The sequence below is a fragment of the Epinephelus lanceolatus genome, chromosome 14 (genome assembly GCF_041903045.1).
Source record: "Epinephelus lanceolatus isolate andai-2023 chromosome 14, ASM4190304v1, whole genome shotgun sequence".
NCBI lineage: Eukaryota > Metazoa > Chordata > Actinopteri > Perciformes > Serranidae > Epinephelus > Epinephelus lanceolatus.
In genome coordinates, this window is record NC_135747.1 from 45019587 (window position 1) to 45039736 (window position 20150).

Sequence of the window (20150 nt, forward strand, 5' to 3'; positions counted from 1 at the left end):
CGTCAGGGTCACACTGACGGAGAGACAAAGAGTCGACATTTATGAGGCTTCCAGGAGAACAAATAAAAAAGATCTGCAGGACTGAGATGTCTGTTTGCTCTTAAACGCATCACAAGTCTTTTTCTTTGTGTCAGTGTGTTAAATGAAGGTAAAAACAGGAGCGTTAAAAACAAGAAGACATGAGTGTTAGAGATAAACAAACAGACTGGTATGAAGGAACTGATGAGCTGCAGATGTTGAGCTGCCCAGCCCTTCTTAGAAATCCTGCTCACATTATGTCATCATCATCATCATCACCATCATCATCATCATTGCTGCTGTGTTTTCACAGCTGTGAGACCAGTTTCAGTTTCTGCTCTAATATCCACAGTTAGAAACATTTTAAATAAAGACGTCAGATCAGAGCTACTAAATAAATCAGACAGCTGTGCTGCATGTCGTTTCCTCCGCCTGTGTGGCACCAAGCCACAGAGAAGCTGGTTTCATGAGTTAATGTTGAACGAGGTGACAACAGGACCTGACCCTTCATCCCTCCTACTATGGAAACACTGGGAAAACACACACACACACACACACACACACACACACACACCAGGAAGTTCCTACTATTCTGTTTTATGAGACGAGGCCCAGCTGGTTTCCTCACAGGGAAGAAGAAGAAGGAACAGAAAGAAGAATCTGTGTCTATATATTAATGATATTAAGTGTCCCTCATCATAAACCCACTGTCACTGTGTCGTACAGATTCAAACTCAGACAGGAAGTGAGACAAAGGAAACAGCAAACAGGCCGTCATAGAGAAAGCTGTATCTCAGTGGTGGGAAGCGGTCAGACGACTACAGCTGCAGCCAGCACATGGTCACAAATGTGTCGAATGATCACTTCATACACGACCGGGTCAAACTCTCACATCATGACAGCAGAACAAAAACAAACTGCTAAACTAATGCTTCATATTTAACGTCTCTGCTATTCATGGATCCCTACATGTGCATGTTATTATGCAGTCAATGTGATGAAACTTTAAAGTTATGTTTCAACAGCATTGTGGCTAACATGTGGTCAGGTTTAGGCACAAACATCACTTCATGTTTTGGCTTAAAATCCCTTATCTTGGGGCGTCGGTGGCTTAGTGGTAGAGCAGACGCCCCATGTACAAGGCTGTTGCCGCAGCAACCCGGGTTTGACTCAAGCCTGTGGCCCTTTGCTGCATGTCACTCGCTCTCTCTCTCCCCCTTTCACACTTGTCTGTCCTAACCAATAAAGGCTAAAAATGCCCCAAAAAATATCTTTAAAAAAAAATCCCTCATCTTTGCACAACCCAGCAGGAAACACTTCCATAAAAACCAACTGCTTTTTGTGTCCCGTCCTGGCCAGAAGCGCAGCGATGTCAGCGAGGTAAAACAACTACCCAGTTTTCATGACAGAGTCCCCGGTGGAAACGCAGCGGTGACTCGGTATAAAACATTTGGTTTAGTTGTGTGTTGGCTCCATAAATGCCTGATGCTACTTCTTATGTTGGTTCTGAGAGCGTGTGTGAAACAACTGTACAGGAAGTGAGAAAATGGTGACATGACACAAAGTGCTGCAGACTTTAATAGACATGTGTGTGTTTCTCGTCACGGAGTTTTAACCACAGTTGAGGCCCATAAAGTTGGACCCTGAAAGATGGTGTTTCAGAGCAGCTGCACCAACGACGTTCATTTTTAAATCTCATTAATCATAGTTTAACTTTAAAGGATATAGAAGGACGTATGGACAGACATTATTATATAATCTAATGGCACAGTAGCCCAGAGCGGACAAACCAAACACTGACTCTATGGGCTGGTGGTGGCTGCAGTCAGAAGCCCCTCAGCAATGAACAGTGTCAGAAGAAAACAGATATTTTAATGTGAAACGTCTTATTCAGTGTTTTTACCTTTTTAAATCAGTATTTCCACCATTTCAATTCATCTGCTGTTCCTCTGTCAGGCTCTGCTTTGTGCTTTTGTTCCTTAAACACTTTATATCTTTTACATTTTGACTATTAAGATACTGATATTTAATAAACTCTATTGTTTTAAAACCTGGGCCCAGTGTGTGACCCTGACCTGGGGAACCCACTGGTTCTCACTGGTTTGAGAATGTTAGTTGTCGTTACTGTCATTTGAAGCGTTCTCTGGCACAAGAATTTCATTTGACATTAATAAAGTTCTATTGAACTGCACTGAGTTGAACTTTGATTTACTAAAAAGATTAGTTTTAACTGTGCAGCAGAGTTCTGCTTCAGTTGAAATATGGATTTAATCATTTAAAATCTAAACTTTGTTAAACTCTGATAAATTTATCTCAGATTAAATAAATCCTTGTTGGTGTCATTGGGGTCAGGGGTAAAGGTCAAGTTGCCATAAAGGAGCTGGTGTAGCAGTGTACCTGTGGTGTAGCAGTGTGCCTGTGGTGTAGCAGTGTACCTGTGGTGTAGCAGTGTGCCTGAGGTGTAGCAGTGTGCCTGTGGTGTAGTTGTGTACCTGTGGTGTAGTTGTGTACCTGTGGTGTAGCAGTGTACCTGTGGTGTAGCTGTGTACCTGTGGTGTAGTTGTGTACCTGTGGTGTAGTTGTGTACCTGTGGTGTAGCAGTGTACCTGTGGTGTAGCAGTGTACCTGTGGTGTAGCTGTGTACCTGTGGTGTAGTTGTGTACCTGTGGTGTAGTTGTGTACCTGTGGTGTAGTTGTGTACCTGTGGTGTAGCAGTGTACCTGTGGTGTAGCTGTGTACCTGTGGTGTAGTTGTGTACCTGTGGTGTAGTTGTGTGCCTGTGGTGTAGCAGTGTACCTGTGGTGTAGCTGTGTACCTGTGGTGTAGTTGTGTACCTGTGGTGTAGTTGTGTACCTGTGGTGTAGCAGTGTGCCTGAGGTGTAGCAGTGTGCCTGTGGTGTAGTTGTGTACCTGAGGTGTAGCAGTGTGCCTGAGGTGTAGCAGTGTACCTGTGGTGTAGTTGTGTACCTGTGGTGTAGTTGTGTACCTGTGGTGTAGCAGTGTACCTGTGGTGTAGCTGTGTACCTGTGGTGTAGCAGTGTACCTGTGGTGTAGCAGTGTACCTGTGGTGTAGCTGTGTACCTGTGGTGTAGTTGTGTACCTGTGGTGTAGCAGTGTGCCTGTGGTGTAGTTGTGTGCCTGTGGTGTAGCAGTGTGCCTGTGGTGTAGTTGTGTGCCTGTGGTGTAGCAGTGTGCCTGTGGTGTAGTTGTGTGCCTGTGGTGTAGCAGTGTGCCTGTGGTGTAGCAGTGTACCTGTGGTGTAGTTGTGTGCCTGTGGTGTAGTTGTGTACCTGTGGTGTAGTTGTGTGCCTGTGGTGTAGCAGTGTACCTGTGGTGTAGTTGTGTGCCTGTGGTGTAGCAGTGTGCCTGTGGTGTAGTTGTGTACCTGTGGTGTAGCAGTGTGCCTGTGGTGTAGCAGTGTGCCTGTGGTGTAGCAGTGTACCTGTGGTGTAGCAGTGTGCCTGTGGTGTAGTTGTGTACCTGTGGTGTAGCAGTGTGTCTGTGGTGTAGCAGTGTACCTGTGGTGTAGCTGTGTACCTGTGGTGTAGCAGTGTGCCTGTGGTGTAGTTGTGTACCTGTGGTGTAGCAGTGTGTCTGTGGTGTAGCAGTGTACCTGTGGTGTAGTTGTGTACCTGTGGTGTAGCAGTGTACCTGTGGTGTAGCAGTGTACCTGTGGTGTAGCTGTGTACCTGTGGTGTAGTTGTGTACCTGTGGTGTAGCAGTGTACCTGTGGTGTAGCTGTGTACCTGTGGTGTAGTTGTGTGCCTGTGGTGTAGCAGTGTACCTGTGGTGTAGTTGTGTACCTGTGGTGTAGCAGTGTACCTGTGGTGTAGCAGTGTACCTGTGGTGTAGTTGTGTACCTGTGGTGTAGCAGTGTACCTGTGGTGTAGCTGTGTACCTGTGGTGTAGTTGTGTACCTGTGGTGTAGCAGTGTACCTGTGGTGTAGCTGTGTACCTGTGGTGTAGCAGTGTACCTGTGGTGTAGCAGTGTGCCTGTGGTGTAGCTGTGTACCTGTGGTGTAGCAGTGTGCCTGTGGTGTAGCTGTGTACCTGTGGTGTAGCTGTGTACCTGTGGTGTAGCTGTGTACCTGTGGTGTAGCTGTGTACCTGTGGTGTAGCAGTGTGCCTGTGGTGTAGCTGTGTACCTGTGGTGTAGCTGTGTGCCTGTGGTGTAGCAGTGTACCTGTGGTGTAGCTGTGTACCTGTGGTGTAGCTGTGTACCTGTGGTGTAGCAGTGTACCTGTGGTGTAGCTGTGTACCTGTGGTGTAGCAGTGTGCCTGTGGTGTAGCAGTGTGCCTGTGGTGTAGCAGTGTACCTGTGGTGTAGCTGTGTACCTGTGGTGTAGCAGTGTACCTGTGGTGTAGCAGTGTACCTGTGATCCTCCCGGTGTGCTCTCCGTGTCCTCTCCTCCTCTGCAGGAGGAAGAAGTCGTTGCTCCTCTCCGTCACCCAGAGCTTCAGAGCGTTTTTCAGCAGGACTTCCTCCGGGTTCAGCCACATTGTCTTCCAGCAGGGAGGGACCGACCGACCGACCGACCGACGGGAGGAGTCCTCCGCCGTGTCGGAGTGCAGCAGCAGCAGCAGCAGCGGCGGCGGTGGATTAAGTTGTCCGCGCCGGTCCTCCGGGTCTGGATCGGTGTGCTCGGTCCTACAGAGCAGGGTTGTGGGCTCTGTCCATGGTCGTCCTGAGCTCCTGACAGCTGCAGGATTCACACTTCTTCTCCTCACGCCCGATTTACAGCAGCTGTACACACCACACACACAGATCCTCTATGAGGCAGGAGAGCTCACTCTGAGGGGATTATAGGACTCTCACTGTTTAGTGAAAGTGTTGTTTTTACTATAATCTGAGGATGTAATAATGAACCAAACAGTTTTAAATTATTCTATAAAACAGCATTGATCCATGAATCACAGAGTAACCCAGTAACCCTTCACAATAAAAGCATGGCTTTAGGATTTTTCATTTCGGCACAAATAGAGCTCACAGAAAATGTCTGATATTTAATAGGCTTATAAAAAACAGGCTATTAAAAATGTTGTGGTTGATTCTCATGGTGTGAAATTAGTAAACCTATGTCTGTAAAAAATCTGTTGTGCTATCTGAATTTAGCTTCTTTTTCTTCTTTGCACAGTAAGAACTTAACTTCTGCACAATTCATAAATCGGCGCTATCCGATAATATATAGGAATTATTTTGATTCAGTTATAACAAACTGGAAGAAGAATAAGAAGAACAACAACAATAACAACAAATGATCAAAGTGAACTCATCCTGTGTCTTTAACTTGAATGGGAACATGTTCAATGTAAACACCTACAGTCAGCTCTGTGTGTGCTGAGTACATTTAAAGCTCTGTGCTGGTTCTGACATGTTCGAACTTCAGCGCCCCCCAGTGGTCATATGAGCAGGCTCCTCTACAGATTGGACATCAATGGATTTTCTTGGGTTGTACGGAGGCCCTGAGGTCCCAAAAGGTGATATTTCATTTATATCTATATATAATTATTCGTGTGCCAATAGGATTATCTACTTATCTAAAATACTAAAATTAATCTTTCCCACATGATAAATAACTTGCTGGCACAAAAAACACCAAAAAAACAATTTCAGTAGGCTACATTTGCGGCTCTCAACTTTCTTCATAATCAAAAACATTAACAGAATAATTTCAAAGATCCCAGAGGAGCTGTTAAGATTCCAGTTCTTCACTGCAAGTATTCTGCAGCTGATCATATAGACTGTGATTAACTGTGTTAGGATATGATGCAAAATGTGACAACAGAGGATTTGTAGGCATTTCTCACAGAATGCTGATTTACTACACTGGAAATACTGCAGTTTTTTAACTTTTAATTTTGTCTTTATTTAACCTATTTTCAGCAGGTAAGTCCTGACGAGATCAACGATGTCTTTTTCAAGTGAGATGTGGCTGAGGCAGCAGCATGAGACAAAGTTACAGCAAAACAACACAATAAAAACACCTTTAAGCAGCTACAAATCGTTTTGTCACATTTAAAACTTGTTTTAGTTTAATTCTTTTAAATCGATCTAAAATAACAAAGTTTAAGCCCAAAGATGCTTAAATTAAAAAAGAATTATAGTTCATGTTGAAAACAGTTATTAACAATCAAATTTTAAAACCATATGCCAGACTGTGAATATTCAACGATTCTACTACTACTACTAATAATAATAATGATGATAACAATAATAATAATAATAATAATGATAACAATAATAATAATAATAATAATGATAAATGAACAAGCTGTATACCAGAGGAAATAAAGTTGAGAAAACTGACAGTAAAAGAATCAAACACATGAGTCTTGATCATCATCATGAGTTTTCTTATTTAATATGTGTGAACTAAAGATGAAGCTCTGACAGCAGCAGACCCTCTTCCTGTTTGTAGTCCTTAATAAAAACAGCGACAGAGTGAGAGCTCTTCTTTTATTTTTTTGTCTCTTCCGCATTTCACCAACTTTCCCTTCCGCCAGTTCCGGTGGAGCCAGTGTCCCTCTGTGATTGGCTGATGAGCTGACTGACCGTTCAGGTGCTATCAGGTCATCTGCACACAAACACTCAGTGTATTGATTCACAACAGTCATCAATGTGACAAAGATCAGTTATTATACTGTCATGACGTCACTGATGACACAATGAACATCGTGTAATAATCACATTTCACTTTAATTTCACATTCCTGCTGTAGCCAGACAACACAGAGAGGAGACCTGCAAATAACAAAATAAAGAAACCAGACTGATTGTAAATTCTAATAATCAATAATTAATAATACTTTATTTCACTGATCTCCAGGAGGTAACTGGACACGTTACAGTCACTCTGATACTGTTGACAGGCACAGAGACACTAGAGGGAAATAGAAATAAGATGTATGACACAAAAATAAACACAAATATAAAAATGTAAGAAATAATTGTTGTAGTTGTTGTAGTTGTACAAATATGTGCATCATGGTTCAAGTGTTAAAAATATAAGTGTAAGAACAGATAAGAATAAAAAAAAAGTCAGATCAATAAGGGACTTATTGATATAAATAGTAACAGCCCATAATAATCTCATAATAAATCAACCATCAATCAATCAATCAATCAATCAATTTTATTTATAAAGCCCAATATCACAAATCACAATTTGCCTCACAGGGCTTTACAGCATACGACATCCCTCTGTCCTTATGACCCTCACAGCTGATCAGGAAAAACTCCCCAAAAAACCCTTTAACAGGGAAAAAAAACGGTAGAAACCTCAGGAAGAGCAACTGAGGAGGGATCCCTCTTCCAGGACGGACAGACGTGCAATAGATGTCGTACAGAACAGATCAGCATAATAAATTAACAGTAATCCGTATGACACAATGAGACAGAGAGAGAGAGAGAGAGAGAGAGAGACAGACAGAGAGAGAGACAGAGAGAGAGAGAGAGAGACAGAGAGAGAGAGACAGACAGAGAGAGAGACAGAGAGAGACAGAGAGAGAGACAGACAGAGAGAGAGACAGACAGAGAGAGAGACAGAGAGAGAGAGACCTCAGCTCAAAGTTTATTTTAGTTGTTCAAACTGGTGGTTGAGCAGCACTGGGTGCAGTTTATAGATCCATGCTTGCGTGAGAGCAGCAGTAGCTATTAGCAGTAACTATCAGCAGTAACTATCAGCAGTAACTATCAGCAGTAACTATTAGCAGTAACTATCAGCAGTAACTATCAGCAGTAACTATTAGCAGTAACTATCAGCAGTAGCCATCAGCAGTAACTATCAGCAGTAACTATCAGCAGTAACTATCAGCAGTAGCCATCAGCAGTAACTATCAGCAGTAGCTATCAGCAGTAACTATCAGCAGTAACTATCAGCAGTAGCCATCAGCAGTAACTATCAGCAGTAGCTAGCAGCAGTAGCTAGCAGCAGTAACTATCAGCAGTAACTATCAGCAGTAACTATTAGCAGTAACTATCAGCAGTAGCGATCAGCAGTAACTATCAGCAGTAGCTAGCAGCAGTAGCTATTAGCAGTAACTATCAGCAGTAACTATCAGCAGTAACTATTAGCAGTAACTATCAGCAGTAGCCATCAGCAGTAACTATCAGCAGTAGCTAGCAGCAGTAGCTAGCAGCAGTAACTATCAGCAGTAACTAGCAACAGTAACTATCAGCAGTAACTATTAGCAGTAACTATCAGCAGTAACTATCAGCAGTAACTATTAGCAGTAACTATCAGCAGTAGCCATCAGCAGTAACTATCAGCAGTAGCTATCAGCAGTAACTATCAGCAGTAACTATCAGCAGTAACTATCAGCAGTAGCCATCAGCAGTAACTATCAGCAGTAGCTAGCAGCAGTAGCTAGCAGCAGTAACTATCAGCAGTAACTATCAGCAGTAACTATTAGCAGTAACTATCAGCAGTAGCGATCAGCAGTAACTATCAGCAGTAGCTAGCAGCAGTAGCTATTAGCAGTAACTATCAGCAGTAACTATCAGCAGTAACTATTAGCAGTAACTATCAGCAGTAGCCATCAGCAGTAACTATCAGCAGTAGCTAGCAGCAGTAGCTAGCAGCAGTAACTATCAGCAGTAACTAGCAACAGTAACTATCAGCAGTAACTATCAGCAGTAACTATTAGCAGTAACTATCAGCAGTAACTATCAGCAGTAACTATCAGCAGTAGCTAGCAGCAGTAGCTATTAGCAGTAACTATCAGCAGTAACTATCAGCAGTAGCTATCAGCAGTAGCTATTAGCAGTAACTATCAGCAGTAGCCATCAGCAGTAACTATCAGCAGTAGCTAGCAGCAGTAGCTAGCAGCAGTAACTAGCAGCAGTAACTATCAGCAGTAACTATTAGCAGTAACTATCAGCAGTAGCTATCAGCAGTAGCTAGCAGCAGTAACTATCAGCAGTAGCTAGCAGCAGTAGCCATCAGCAGTAACTATCAGCAGTAGCTATCAGCAGTAGCTAGCAGCAGTAGCTATTAGCAGTAACTATCAGCAGTAACTATCAGCAGTAACTATCAGCAGTAGCTATTAGCAGTAACTATCAGCAGTAACTATTAGCAGTACCTATCAGCAGTAGCTATTAGCAGTAGCTATCAGCAGTAACTATCAGCAGTAGCTAGCAGCAGTAGCTATCAGCAGTAACTATCAGCAGTAACTATCAGCAGTAGCCATCAGCAGTAACTATCAGCAGTAACTATCAGCAGTAGCTATCAGCAGTAACTATCAGCAGTAGCTATCAGCAGTAGCTATCAGCAGTAACTATCAGCAGTAACTATCAGCAGTAGCCATCAGCAGTAACTATTAGCAGTAACTATCAGCAGTAGCCATCAGCAGTAACTATCAGCAGTAGCTAGCAGCAGTAGCTAGCAGCAGTAACTATCAGCAGTAACTAGCAGCAGTAACTATCAGCAGTAACTATCAGCAGTAACTATTAGCAGTAACTATCAGCAGTAGCTATCAGCAGTAACTATCAGCAGTAGCTAGCAGCAGTAGCTATCAGCAGTAACTATCAGCAGTAACTATCAGCAGTAGCTATCAGCAGTAACTATCAGCAGTAGCCATCAGCAGTAACTATCAGCAGTAGCTATCAGCAGTAGATATCAGCAGTAACTATCAGCAGTAGCTAGCAGCAGTAGCTAGCAGCAGTAACTATCAGCAGTAGCTATCAGCAGTAACTATTAGCAGTAGCTATCAGCAGTAGCTAGCAGCAGTAGCTAGCAGCAGTAGCTATCAGCAGTAACTATTAGCAGTAGCTATCAGCAGTAGCTATCAGCAGTAGCTATCAGCAGTAACTATCAGCAGTAGCCATCAGCAGTAACTATCAGCAGTAGCTATCAGCAGTAACTATCAGCAGTAGCCATCAGCAGTAACTATCAGCAGTAACTATCAGCAGTAGCTAGCAGCAGTAGCTAGCAGCAGTAACTATCAGCAGTAACTATCAGCAGTAGCCATCAGCAGTAGCCATCAGCAGTAACTATCAGCAGTAACTATCAGCAGTAGCCATCAGCAGTAACTATCAGCAGTAACTATCAGCAGTAGCTATCAGCAGTAACTATCAGCAGTAGCCATCAGCAGTAACTATCAGCAGTAGCTATTAGCAGTAACTATCAGCAGTAACTATTAGCAGTAACTATCAGCAGTAGCTAGCAGCAGTAACTATCAGCAGTAGCTATCAGCAGTAACTATCAGCAGTAACTATCAGCAGTAGCCAGCAGCAGTAACTATCAGCAGTAGCTATCAGCAGTAGCTAGCAGCAGTAACTATCAGCAGTAGCTATCAGCAGTAGCTAGCAGCAGTAACTATCAGCAGTAGCTATCAGCAGTAACTATCAGCAGTAACTATCAGCAGTAGCTATCAGCAGTAGCCAGCAGCAGTAACTATCAGCAGTAGCTATCAGCAGTAGCTAGCAGCAGTAACTATCAGCAGTAACTATCAGCAGTAGCTATCAGCAGTAGCTAGCAGCAGTAACTATCAGCAGTAGCTATCAGCAGTAGCTATCAGCAGTAACTATCAGCAGTAGCTATCAGCAGTAGCCATCAGCAGTAACTATCAGCAGTAGCTAGCAGCAGTAGCTATTAGCAGTAACTATCAGCAGTAACTATCAGCAGTAGCTATCAGCAGTAGCTATTAGCAGTAACTATCAGCAGTAACTATTAGCAGTACCTATCAGCAGTAGCTATTAGCAGTAACTATCAGCAGTAGCTATCAGCAGTAGCTAGCAGCAGTAACTATCAGCAGTAACTATCAGCAGTAGCCATCAGCAGTAGCTATCAGCAGTAACTATCAGCAGTAGCTATCAGCAGTAGCTATTAGCAGTAACTATCAGCAGTAACTATCAGCAGTAACTATTAGCAGTACCTATCAGCAGTAGCTATTAGCAGTAACTATCAGCAGTAGCTATCAGCAGTAACTATCAGCAGTAACTATCAGCAGTAACTATCAGCAGTAACTATCAGCAGTAGCTATTAGCAGTAACTATCAGCAGTAACTATTAGCAGTAGCTAGCAGCAGTAGCTATTAGCAGTAACTATCAGCAGTAACTATCAGCAGTAGCTATCAGCAGTAGCTATTAGCAGTAACTATCAGCAGTAACTATTAGCAGTACCTATCAGCAGTAGCTATTAGCAGTAACTATCAGCAGTAGCTATCAGCAGTAGCTAGCAGCAGTAACTATCAGCAGTAACTATCAGCAGTAACTATCAGCAGTAACTATTAGCAGTGACTATCAGCAGTAACTATCAGCAGTAGTTATCAGCAGTAACTATCAGCAGTAACTATCAGCAGTAGCTATTAGCAGTAACTATCAGCAGTAGCTATCAGCAGTAGCTATCAGCAGTAACTATCAGCAGTAGCCATCAGCAGTAACTATCAGCAGTAACTATCAGCAGTAGCTATTAGCAGTAACTATCAGCAGTAGCTATCAGCAGTAACTATCAGCAGTAGCTATTAGCAGTAACTATCAGCAGTAACTATCAGCAGTAACTATTAGCAGTAACTATCAGCAGTAACTATCAGCAGTAACTATCAGCAGTAGCCAGCAGCAGTAACTATCAGCAGTAGCTAGCAGCAGTAGCTAGCAGCAGTAACTATCAGCAGTAACTATCAGCAGTAGCTATCAGCAGTAGCTAGCAGCAGTAACTATCAGCAGTAGCTATCAGCAGTAGCTATCAGCAGTAACTATCAGCAGTAGCTATCAGCAGTAGCTAGCAGCAGTAACTATCAGCAGTAGCTATCAGCAGTAGCCATCAGCAGTAACTATCAGCAGTAGCTAGCAGCAGTAGCCATCAGCAGTAACTATCAGCAGTAGCTATTAGCAGTAACTATCAGCAGTAGCTATCAGCAGTAACTATCAGCAGTAGCTATTAGCAGTAACTATCAGCAGTAGCTATCAGCAGTAACTATCAGCAGTAGCTATTAGCAGTAGCTATTAGCAGTAGCTAGCAGCAGTAGCTATTAGCAGTAACTATCAGCAGTAGCTATTAGCAGTAACTATCAGCAGTAGCTATCAGCAGTAACTATCAGCAGTAGCTATCAGCAGTAACTATCAGCAGTAGCTATTAGCAGTAGCTAGCAGCAGTAGCTATTAGCAGTAACTATCAGCAGTAGCTATTAGCAGTAACTATCAGCAGTAGCTATCAGCAGTAACTATCAGCAGTAGCTATTAGCAGTAACTATCAGCAGTAACTATCAGCAGTAACTATTAGCAGTAACTATCAGCAGTAACTATCAGCAGTAACTATCAGCAGTAGCCAGCAGCAGTAACTATCAGCAGTAGCTAGCAGCAGTAGCTAGCAGCAGTAACTATCAGCAGTAACTATCAGCAGTAGCTATCAGCAGTAGCTAGCAGCAGTAACTATCAGCAGTAGCTATCAGCAGTAGCTATCAGCAGTAACTATCAGCAGTAGCTATCAGCAGTAGCTAGCAGCAGTAACTATCAGCAGTAGCTATCAGCAGTAGCCATCAGCAGTAACTATCAGCAGTAGCTAGCAGCAGTAGCTAGCAGCAGTAGCTATTAGCAGTAACTATCAGCAGTAACTATCAGCAGTAACTATCAGCAGTAGCTATCAGCAGTAGCTATTAGCAGTAACTATCAGCAGTAACTATTAGCAGTACCTATCAGCAGTAGCTATTAGCAGTAACTATCAGCAGTAGCTATCAGCAGTAGCTAGCAGCAGTAACTATCAGCAGTAACTATTAGCAGTGACTATCAGCAGTAACTATCAGCAGTAGTTATCAGCAGTAACTATCAGCAGTAACTATCAGCAGTACCTATTAGCAGTAACTATCAGCAGTAACTATCAGCAGTAACTATCAGCAGTAGCTATCAGCAGTAGCTATCAGCAGTAACTATCAGCAGTAACTATCAGCAGTAGCCATCAGCAGTAACTATCAGCAGTAACTATCAGCAGTAGCTATCAGCAGTAACTATCAGCAGTAGCTATCAGCAGTAACTATCAGCAGTAACTATCAGCAGTAACTATCAGCAGTAGCCATCAGCAGTAACTATCAGCAGTAACTATCAGCAGTAGCTATCAGCAGTAGCTATCAGCAGTAACTATCAGCAGTAACTATCAGCAGTAGCCATCAGCAGTAACTATCAGCAGTAACTATCAGCAGTAGCTATTAGCAGTAACTATCAGCAGTAGCTATCAGCAGTAACTATCAGCAGTAGCTATTAGCAGTAACTATCAGCAGTAACTATCAGCAGTAACTATTAGCAGTAACTATCAGCAGTAGCTATCAGCAGTAACTATCAGCAGTAACTATTAGCAGTAACTATCAGCAGTAACTATCAGCAGTAACTATTAGCAGTAACTATCAGCAGTAACTATCAGCAGTAACTATTAGCAGTAACTATCAGCAGTAACTATCAGCAGTAGCTATTAGCAGTAACTATCAGCAGTAGGTATCAGCAGTAACTATCAGCAGTAGCTATTAGCAGTAACTATCAGCAGTAACTATCAGCAGTAACTATTAGCAGTAACTATCAGCAGTAACTATCAGCAGTAGCTATCAGCAGTAACTATCAGCAGTAACTATCAGCAGTAACTATCAGCAGTAGCCATCAGCAGTAACTATCAGCAGTAACTATCAGCAGTAACTATTAGCAGTAACTATCAGCAGTAACTATCAGCAGTAGCTATCAGCAGTAACTATCAGCAGTAACTATCAGCAGTAACTATCAGCAGTAGCCATCAGCAGTAACTATCAGCAGTAACTATCAGCAGTAGCTATCAGCAGTAGCTATCAGCAGTAACTATCAGCAGTAACTATCAGCAGTAGCCATCAGCAGTAACTATCAGCAGTAACTATCAGCAGTAGCTATTAGCAGTAACTATCAGCAGTAGCTATCAGCAGTAACTATCAGCAGTAGCTATTAGCAGTAACTATCAGCAGTAACTATCAGCAGTAACTATTAGCAGTAACTATCAGCAGTAGCTATCAGCAGTAACTATCAGCAGTAACTATTAGCAGTAACTATCAGCAGTAACTATCAGCAGTAACTATTAGCAGTAACTATCAGCAGTAACTATCAGCAGTAACTATTAGCAGTAACTATCAGCAGTAACTATCAGCAGTAGCTATTAGCAGTAACTATCAGCAGTAGGTATCAGCAGTAACTATCAGCAGTAGCTATTAGCAGTAGCTATCAGCAGTAACTATTAGCAGTAACTATTAGCAGTAACTATTAGCAGTAACTATCAGCAGTAGCCATCAGCAGTAACTATTAGCAGTAACTATTAGCAGTAACTATTAGCAGTAACTATCAGCAGTAACTATCAGCAGTAACTATTAGCAGTAACTATCAGCAGTAGCCATCAGCAGTAACTATCAGCAGTAACTATCAGCAGTAACTATCAGCAGTAACTATCAGCAGAATCATCTCAGTGTGAACAGAGCTGAGCACAGTCGGGCTTTAATGTGTGAGACAGAGAAAAAGAGGAAGTTAAACCAGTTCAACTGGAGCTTAAATGTGAAACTGGTGTCCCACCAATTTCACACACACAGACCGACCTGGTAGCTTCACCTTACACACACAACATTAACATTAATACATTTACATGTAATTACTTCAATAACAACTGGAGTATGTTTAAATCCTGATTTTTAATCTAACTGTCTGATTCATGTAATCATGTCTCTGATATCAGTTATTGATCAAGTTATGTATGCTCACACTAACAAACTGTGAGTACTGAACTGATGGGCAGGTTATGAGACAATGGGCACATGGGAGTGGCCCCTCCTGGACACAGACATGTGAGGGGCCCCTGGACACAGACATGAGAGGGGCCCCTCCTGGACAGTGACATGGGAGGGGCCCCTCCTGGACACTGACATGGGAGGGGCCCCTTTACACAGACATGTGAGGGCCCCTACTGGACGGGCCCTTCCTGGACAGGCCCCTCCTGGACACAGACATGTGAGGGGCCCCTCCTGGACACAGACATGGGAGGGGCCCCTTTACACAGACATGTGAGGGCCCCTACTGGACGGGCCCTTCCTGGACAGGCCCCTCCTGGACACAGACATGGGAGGGGCCCCTTTACACAGACATGTCAGGGCCCCTCCTGGACACAGACATCAATCAATCAATCAATCAATTTTATTTATAAAGCCCAATATCACAAATCACAATTTGCCTCACAGGGCTTTACAGCATACGACATCCCTCTGTCCTTATGACCCTCACAGCTGATCAGGAAAAACTCCCCAAAAAAAACCCTTTAACGGGGAAAAAAACGGTAGAAACCTCAGGAAGAGCAACTGAGGAGGGATCCCTCTTCCAGGACGGACAGACGTGCAATAGATGTCGTACAGAACAGATCAGCATAATAAATTAACAGTAATCCGTATGACACAATGAGACAGAGAGAGAGAGAGAGAGACAGAGAGAGAGAGAGAGAGAGAGAAAGAGAGAGGGACAGAGAGAGAGAGAGAGAGAGAGAGACAGAGAGAGAGACAGAGAGAGAGAGAGAAAGAGAGACAGAGACAGAGAGAGACAGAGAGAGAGAGACAGAGAGAGACAGAGAGAGATGAGCATGAAGATGAGCTCCTGAATATTTTTGCTTTTTTGGATGTTTTAAAGTGAGATAAACTACTGTTCTTCTAAGAGCTGGAAGAAAACAGAAGAGAAAACCGTTGTTTTTAAAAAAAATCTACCAAGAAGGAAAAAAACCAGCAAAAACCTCAGAAAACAGTGATAGACTGGAAAACAACGGAACCAACTGCCAAACTGACAGTTAGCCTAACTGTCCAACCAGCAACAACAAAAAAAAGGTCAAGCAAAGAGGAGGAAAACAGCTGAAGACGCAAGTGAGTGAACCATCAGAAAGAAAATATAACATTTAAAAAGAGGAAACAAAAAATTGCTGAACACTAAATAAACTTAAGCTAGCATAACACAGCTAGCTGTAAACAAGACCCTTAGCAACTGTTGCCAAGGAATTTAAATAGCAGCAGTTCAACAGCAGCAGAGCCTGATGGAATCCACCAAAGGCTGTACAGAGGCTGTTCCTCTCCTCTATCCTCCTGATGTAACCAATGAGACTGCCAGGAAGGCATTTAAACAAAAACTGCTAAAAGAAAGACCAGAAACCCTGTTTTCTGATCTTTACAAGACCGGGGAGGTCAGCAACCTGATCCTCTTCACAGACCAGCCGCTAGCATGGCACTCTGCCATCAGTGCCCACTACCCCTCTGTCAAAAAAGAGGGGATCTGTAACGGCTGGAAAATAAAAATAAAAGAAGCAGAGGATTCAGATACTTTCATGATGACAGTAAACTTATACAAGAATGGGACTATCATGGTGCAGGGGAACCTCAAACTGTTTGAGATGGACTTCCTCCTTATAAAGGAAAGAGCCCAGCAGGAGAGATCTAGCTCCACTGACAGTTCCCAGGTCCCAGCTCCCAGCTGCCTAACTACTGAGCAGCCCCCTGAAGAGAAGGAGCCCACCAGCCCAGAGCAGGTCCAGGACCCCCAGCTGAACCGCACCATCACCGAACTGAAGGTGAAATTCACAGAGCTGGAGAGAGAACTAGTACAACTGAGAGAGCTGATCAGCCAACAGCCATGCCAGCCCACCACAGCTCAGCCTGATCCCTGCACCATCAGCACAGAGCTGGGCATGCTGAGGCAGGACAGGGACAGCTGCAGGAGAGAGCTGAGCCTGCTCAGGACTGAGATCAGAGAGCTGCATCAGGACAGAGAGCAGCGTCTAGCAGCACTGACAGCTCTGACAGAGGAGGTGAAGGAGCTCAGAGGAGAGAGAGAGGAGCACAGGAGAGAACTTACCTCTCTGTCAAAGGAGGTGGAGGAGCTCAGAGGAGAGAGAGAGGAGCACAGGAGAGAACTTACCTCTCTGTCAAAGGAGGTGGAGGAGCTCAGAGGAGAGAGAGAGGAGCACAGGAGACAACTTACCTCTCTGTCAAAGGAGGTGGAGGAGCTCAGAGGAGAGAGAGAGGAGCACAGGAGAGAACTTACCTCTCTGTCAAAGGAGGTGAAGGAGCTCAGAGGAGAGAGAGAGGAGCACAGGAGAGAACTTACCTCTCTGTCAAAGGAGGTGGAGGAGCTCAGAGGAGAGAGAGAGGAGCACAGGAGACAACTTACCTCTCTGTCAAAGGAGGTGAAGGAGCTCAGAGGAGAGAGAGAGGAGCACAGGAGAGAACTTACCTCTCTGTCAAAGGAGGTGGAGGAGCTCAGAGGAGAGAGAGAGGAGCACAGGAGAGAACTTACCTCTCTGTCAAAGGAGGTGAAGGAGCTCAGAGGAGAGAGAGAGGAGCACAGGAGAGAACTTACCTCTCTGTCAAAGGAGGTGGAGGAGCTCAGAGGAGAGAGAGAGGAGCACAGCAGAGCACTCACCACTCTGTCAGAACAGCTTCAGGAGAGAGGTGGAGCTACACAGGACCTGGATGAAAAACTAGACCACAACCAGGACCCTGTGAGCAGCCAGGACCCACCAATCCAAGAACCTACCTCCACCCCCAGCTCCACATCCAGCCCACAGACCAGCACCTCCCCTCATTCCACCAGACCAGCACAACAGAGAGAGAAGACAGACATTGTCCTCCTCATCGACTCCAATGGAAAATTCCTTAATGAAAAGAAACTTTTCCCCACCCACAAAGTGGCTAAAATCTGGTGTCCAAATACCCACCAAGCCATAGACCTGCTGTCAGAGAGCGGCTTGGATCTCCGAGTCACATCATCATCCACACTGGCACCAATGATCTGCGGAGCCAGCAGGAGAGGGTGTCAGAGTCACTCAAGAGAGTGACAGAGAAAGCCTCCACCACCTTCCCCAACAGCAGAGTGGTCATATCCACTCTGCTCCCAAGGAAAGACTTCCACCCTGACACCATCCACAGGATCAACAGCAGCCTGTCCAGAGACTGTGCACGGAGACCCAATGTCCACCTAGCCCACCACCCCACCCTGGACATCAGCTGTCTCTACGACCACGTCCATCTGTTTAAAGCACAGTCCCCATCTTCGCCCAAACACTGAAAAGCGTCGCTCTCAACAGAGACCAATCCACGGCCCGCAGAAAGAGCACATCAGCCCACAACCCCCACAGAACACCAAGACATCCTCAACCAACATCCAGACCAACACAATGGAGACAAGACCACCCTCAGCCCCACCCACATCATGTCCAAATCAGACCCCACCAAGGCAACCATGATCCCCCTCAAGCCAGACCACAGTCACTCCTGTCCCTAGGGGCCCCACCCCAACCACAGCGACAAGAGCCACACCCTGGCCCACTGAGTTATGCCCAGGTGGTCCAACCTTAACCACCCCCCCCACACAATGAACTGAAGGACATTCAGCAGATGCTCAGCCTGCTTTGCTCTCATCTGATTGGACAGGTGCCACAATAGACACTGTATGAATTATTATTATTAGAGTATTTCTTGTTCTCATACAGTTTAAAAAAATAAAAGGATATTTACATTGTACATAAGTATTGATTATTTAATATACCAGTTATTGATTTGTTACCTTTTATAATATGTCATGTAGATACTCTTAAATTATTTTCTTTGACTTAGTAGTTTGTCTCATTTTGATCACCAAATGCAGCCTTTTGAGTTTTAAATGAAATCTAAATCTTTTGTCATCTCTTGTTTGAATGTTCAGGGTCTGAGATCTTCTGCTCTTGGCCTTAAGAGCAGGACCTCAGACTTTATTAGAGAGTTAGAAAATGCAGATGTGTTTATACTGCAAGAGACTTGGTGTAGAGGAGATGTCTCCACTGGTTGTCCCTCAGGCTACATAGAGATAATGTCCCCGTCCACCAAACTAAAGGGAGTAACACAAGGAAGGGATTCAGGGGGAATGCTGATCTGGTATAAGGCAAACCTTGTACAATACATTGAATTAATCAAAAAAGGAGAATTTTCAATTTGCTCAAAATCAAAAAGACCTTATCACCACAGATAAAGATGTATTCCTGTGTGCAGCATATATCCCCCCATCACAATCCCCTTATTTTAATGAAGACAGTTTCTCCATTCTCGAAGATGAGGTTAGTTACTTTCAGGCCCAGGGAAGTGTACTGATCTGTGGAGACCTGAATGCCAGGACTGGTACAGAACCAGACTTTATCAGCACACAGGGAGACAAACATATACCTGGTCAAGTCAGCACCCCCCTCCCTTCACACCCCCGCAGAAACAACTTTGACAAAACTGTCAATAAAAGTGGGCAGCAACTGTTGCAGCTCTGCCGAACATTGGGTCTGTACATGGTTAACGGTCGGCTTCAAGGGGACTCATTCGGTCTTTACATTCATAGCTCTCCTCTTGGCAACAGCACAGTAGACTATGGCATCACTGACCTAGACCCCTTCTACCTGAGAGCATTTACAGTCAGCCCCTTAACAGACCATAGTAAAATCACACTCTACATTAAAACGACAGCAAACGACCCTCACACAGTAGAACCCTGCAATCTGACCTACAGAAAACAACCTTATAAATGGACAAACAAAAGCAAAGACGAATATCAGACAGCAATCAAAAATCCAATCTTTCAATCCCATTTAGACTGTTTTCTTTCCACCTCGTATCCCCTCAATCAGGACGGCCTCAGACAGGCTGTACAGGACATGTACAACATATTTGACCATGTGGCAGACTTATCCAGTCTGAAAAAGCGCCAGCACCACAGACCAAGAGACCCGACCAATGACGAGTGGTTTGACACAGAATGCAGACAACTGAGAAAAACTCTCAGAAATGTGTCAAATCAAAAACACAGACAACCTGACAACCCTGAGCTCCGCCTCCAGTACTGGGAAACACTGAGAGTATACAGAAAAACACTCAGAACTAAAAAAGAACAGCATGTGAGGCATCAGTTACAAATAATTGAAGAGTCCATTGACTCCAATGACTTCTGGAAGAAATGGCACTCTTTCAGCAAACCACAAAAAGAAGAATTGGCTATTCAAAATGGTGACATCTGGAAAAATCACTTTGAAAGTCTGTATACTGCTGTTCCCCTGAATTCGGCCCAAAACAATCTTCTCAACAAATTACAAATTTTAGAATCAGTCATTAAAGACAACCAGAACCCTCTAGACTACCAAATTACTGAAGCAGAGC

The 20150-nt window shown here is 43.9% G+C and overlaps 1 protein-coding gene across 3 annotated transcripts in view; it reads right to left on the bottom strand.

Annotated features, from left to right (window-relative positions):
* The window catches only part of tbc1d8 (TBC1 domain family member 8), a 49970-nt gene extending 45200 nt beyond the window's left edge, over positions 1-4770 (bottom strand). For all 3 annotated transcript variants that reach the window (XM_078174813.1, XM_078174812.1, XM_078174811.1), the window contains exon 1: positions 4392-4770. In XM_078174813.1, the coding sequence (XP_078030939.1) occupies positions 4392-4518 (127 nt within the window). In that variant the 5' untranslated portion in view covers positions 4519-4770. The remainder of the gene's footprint in view (positions 1-4391) is intronic.
* Positions 4771-20150: the final 15380 nt, after the last annotated feature.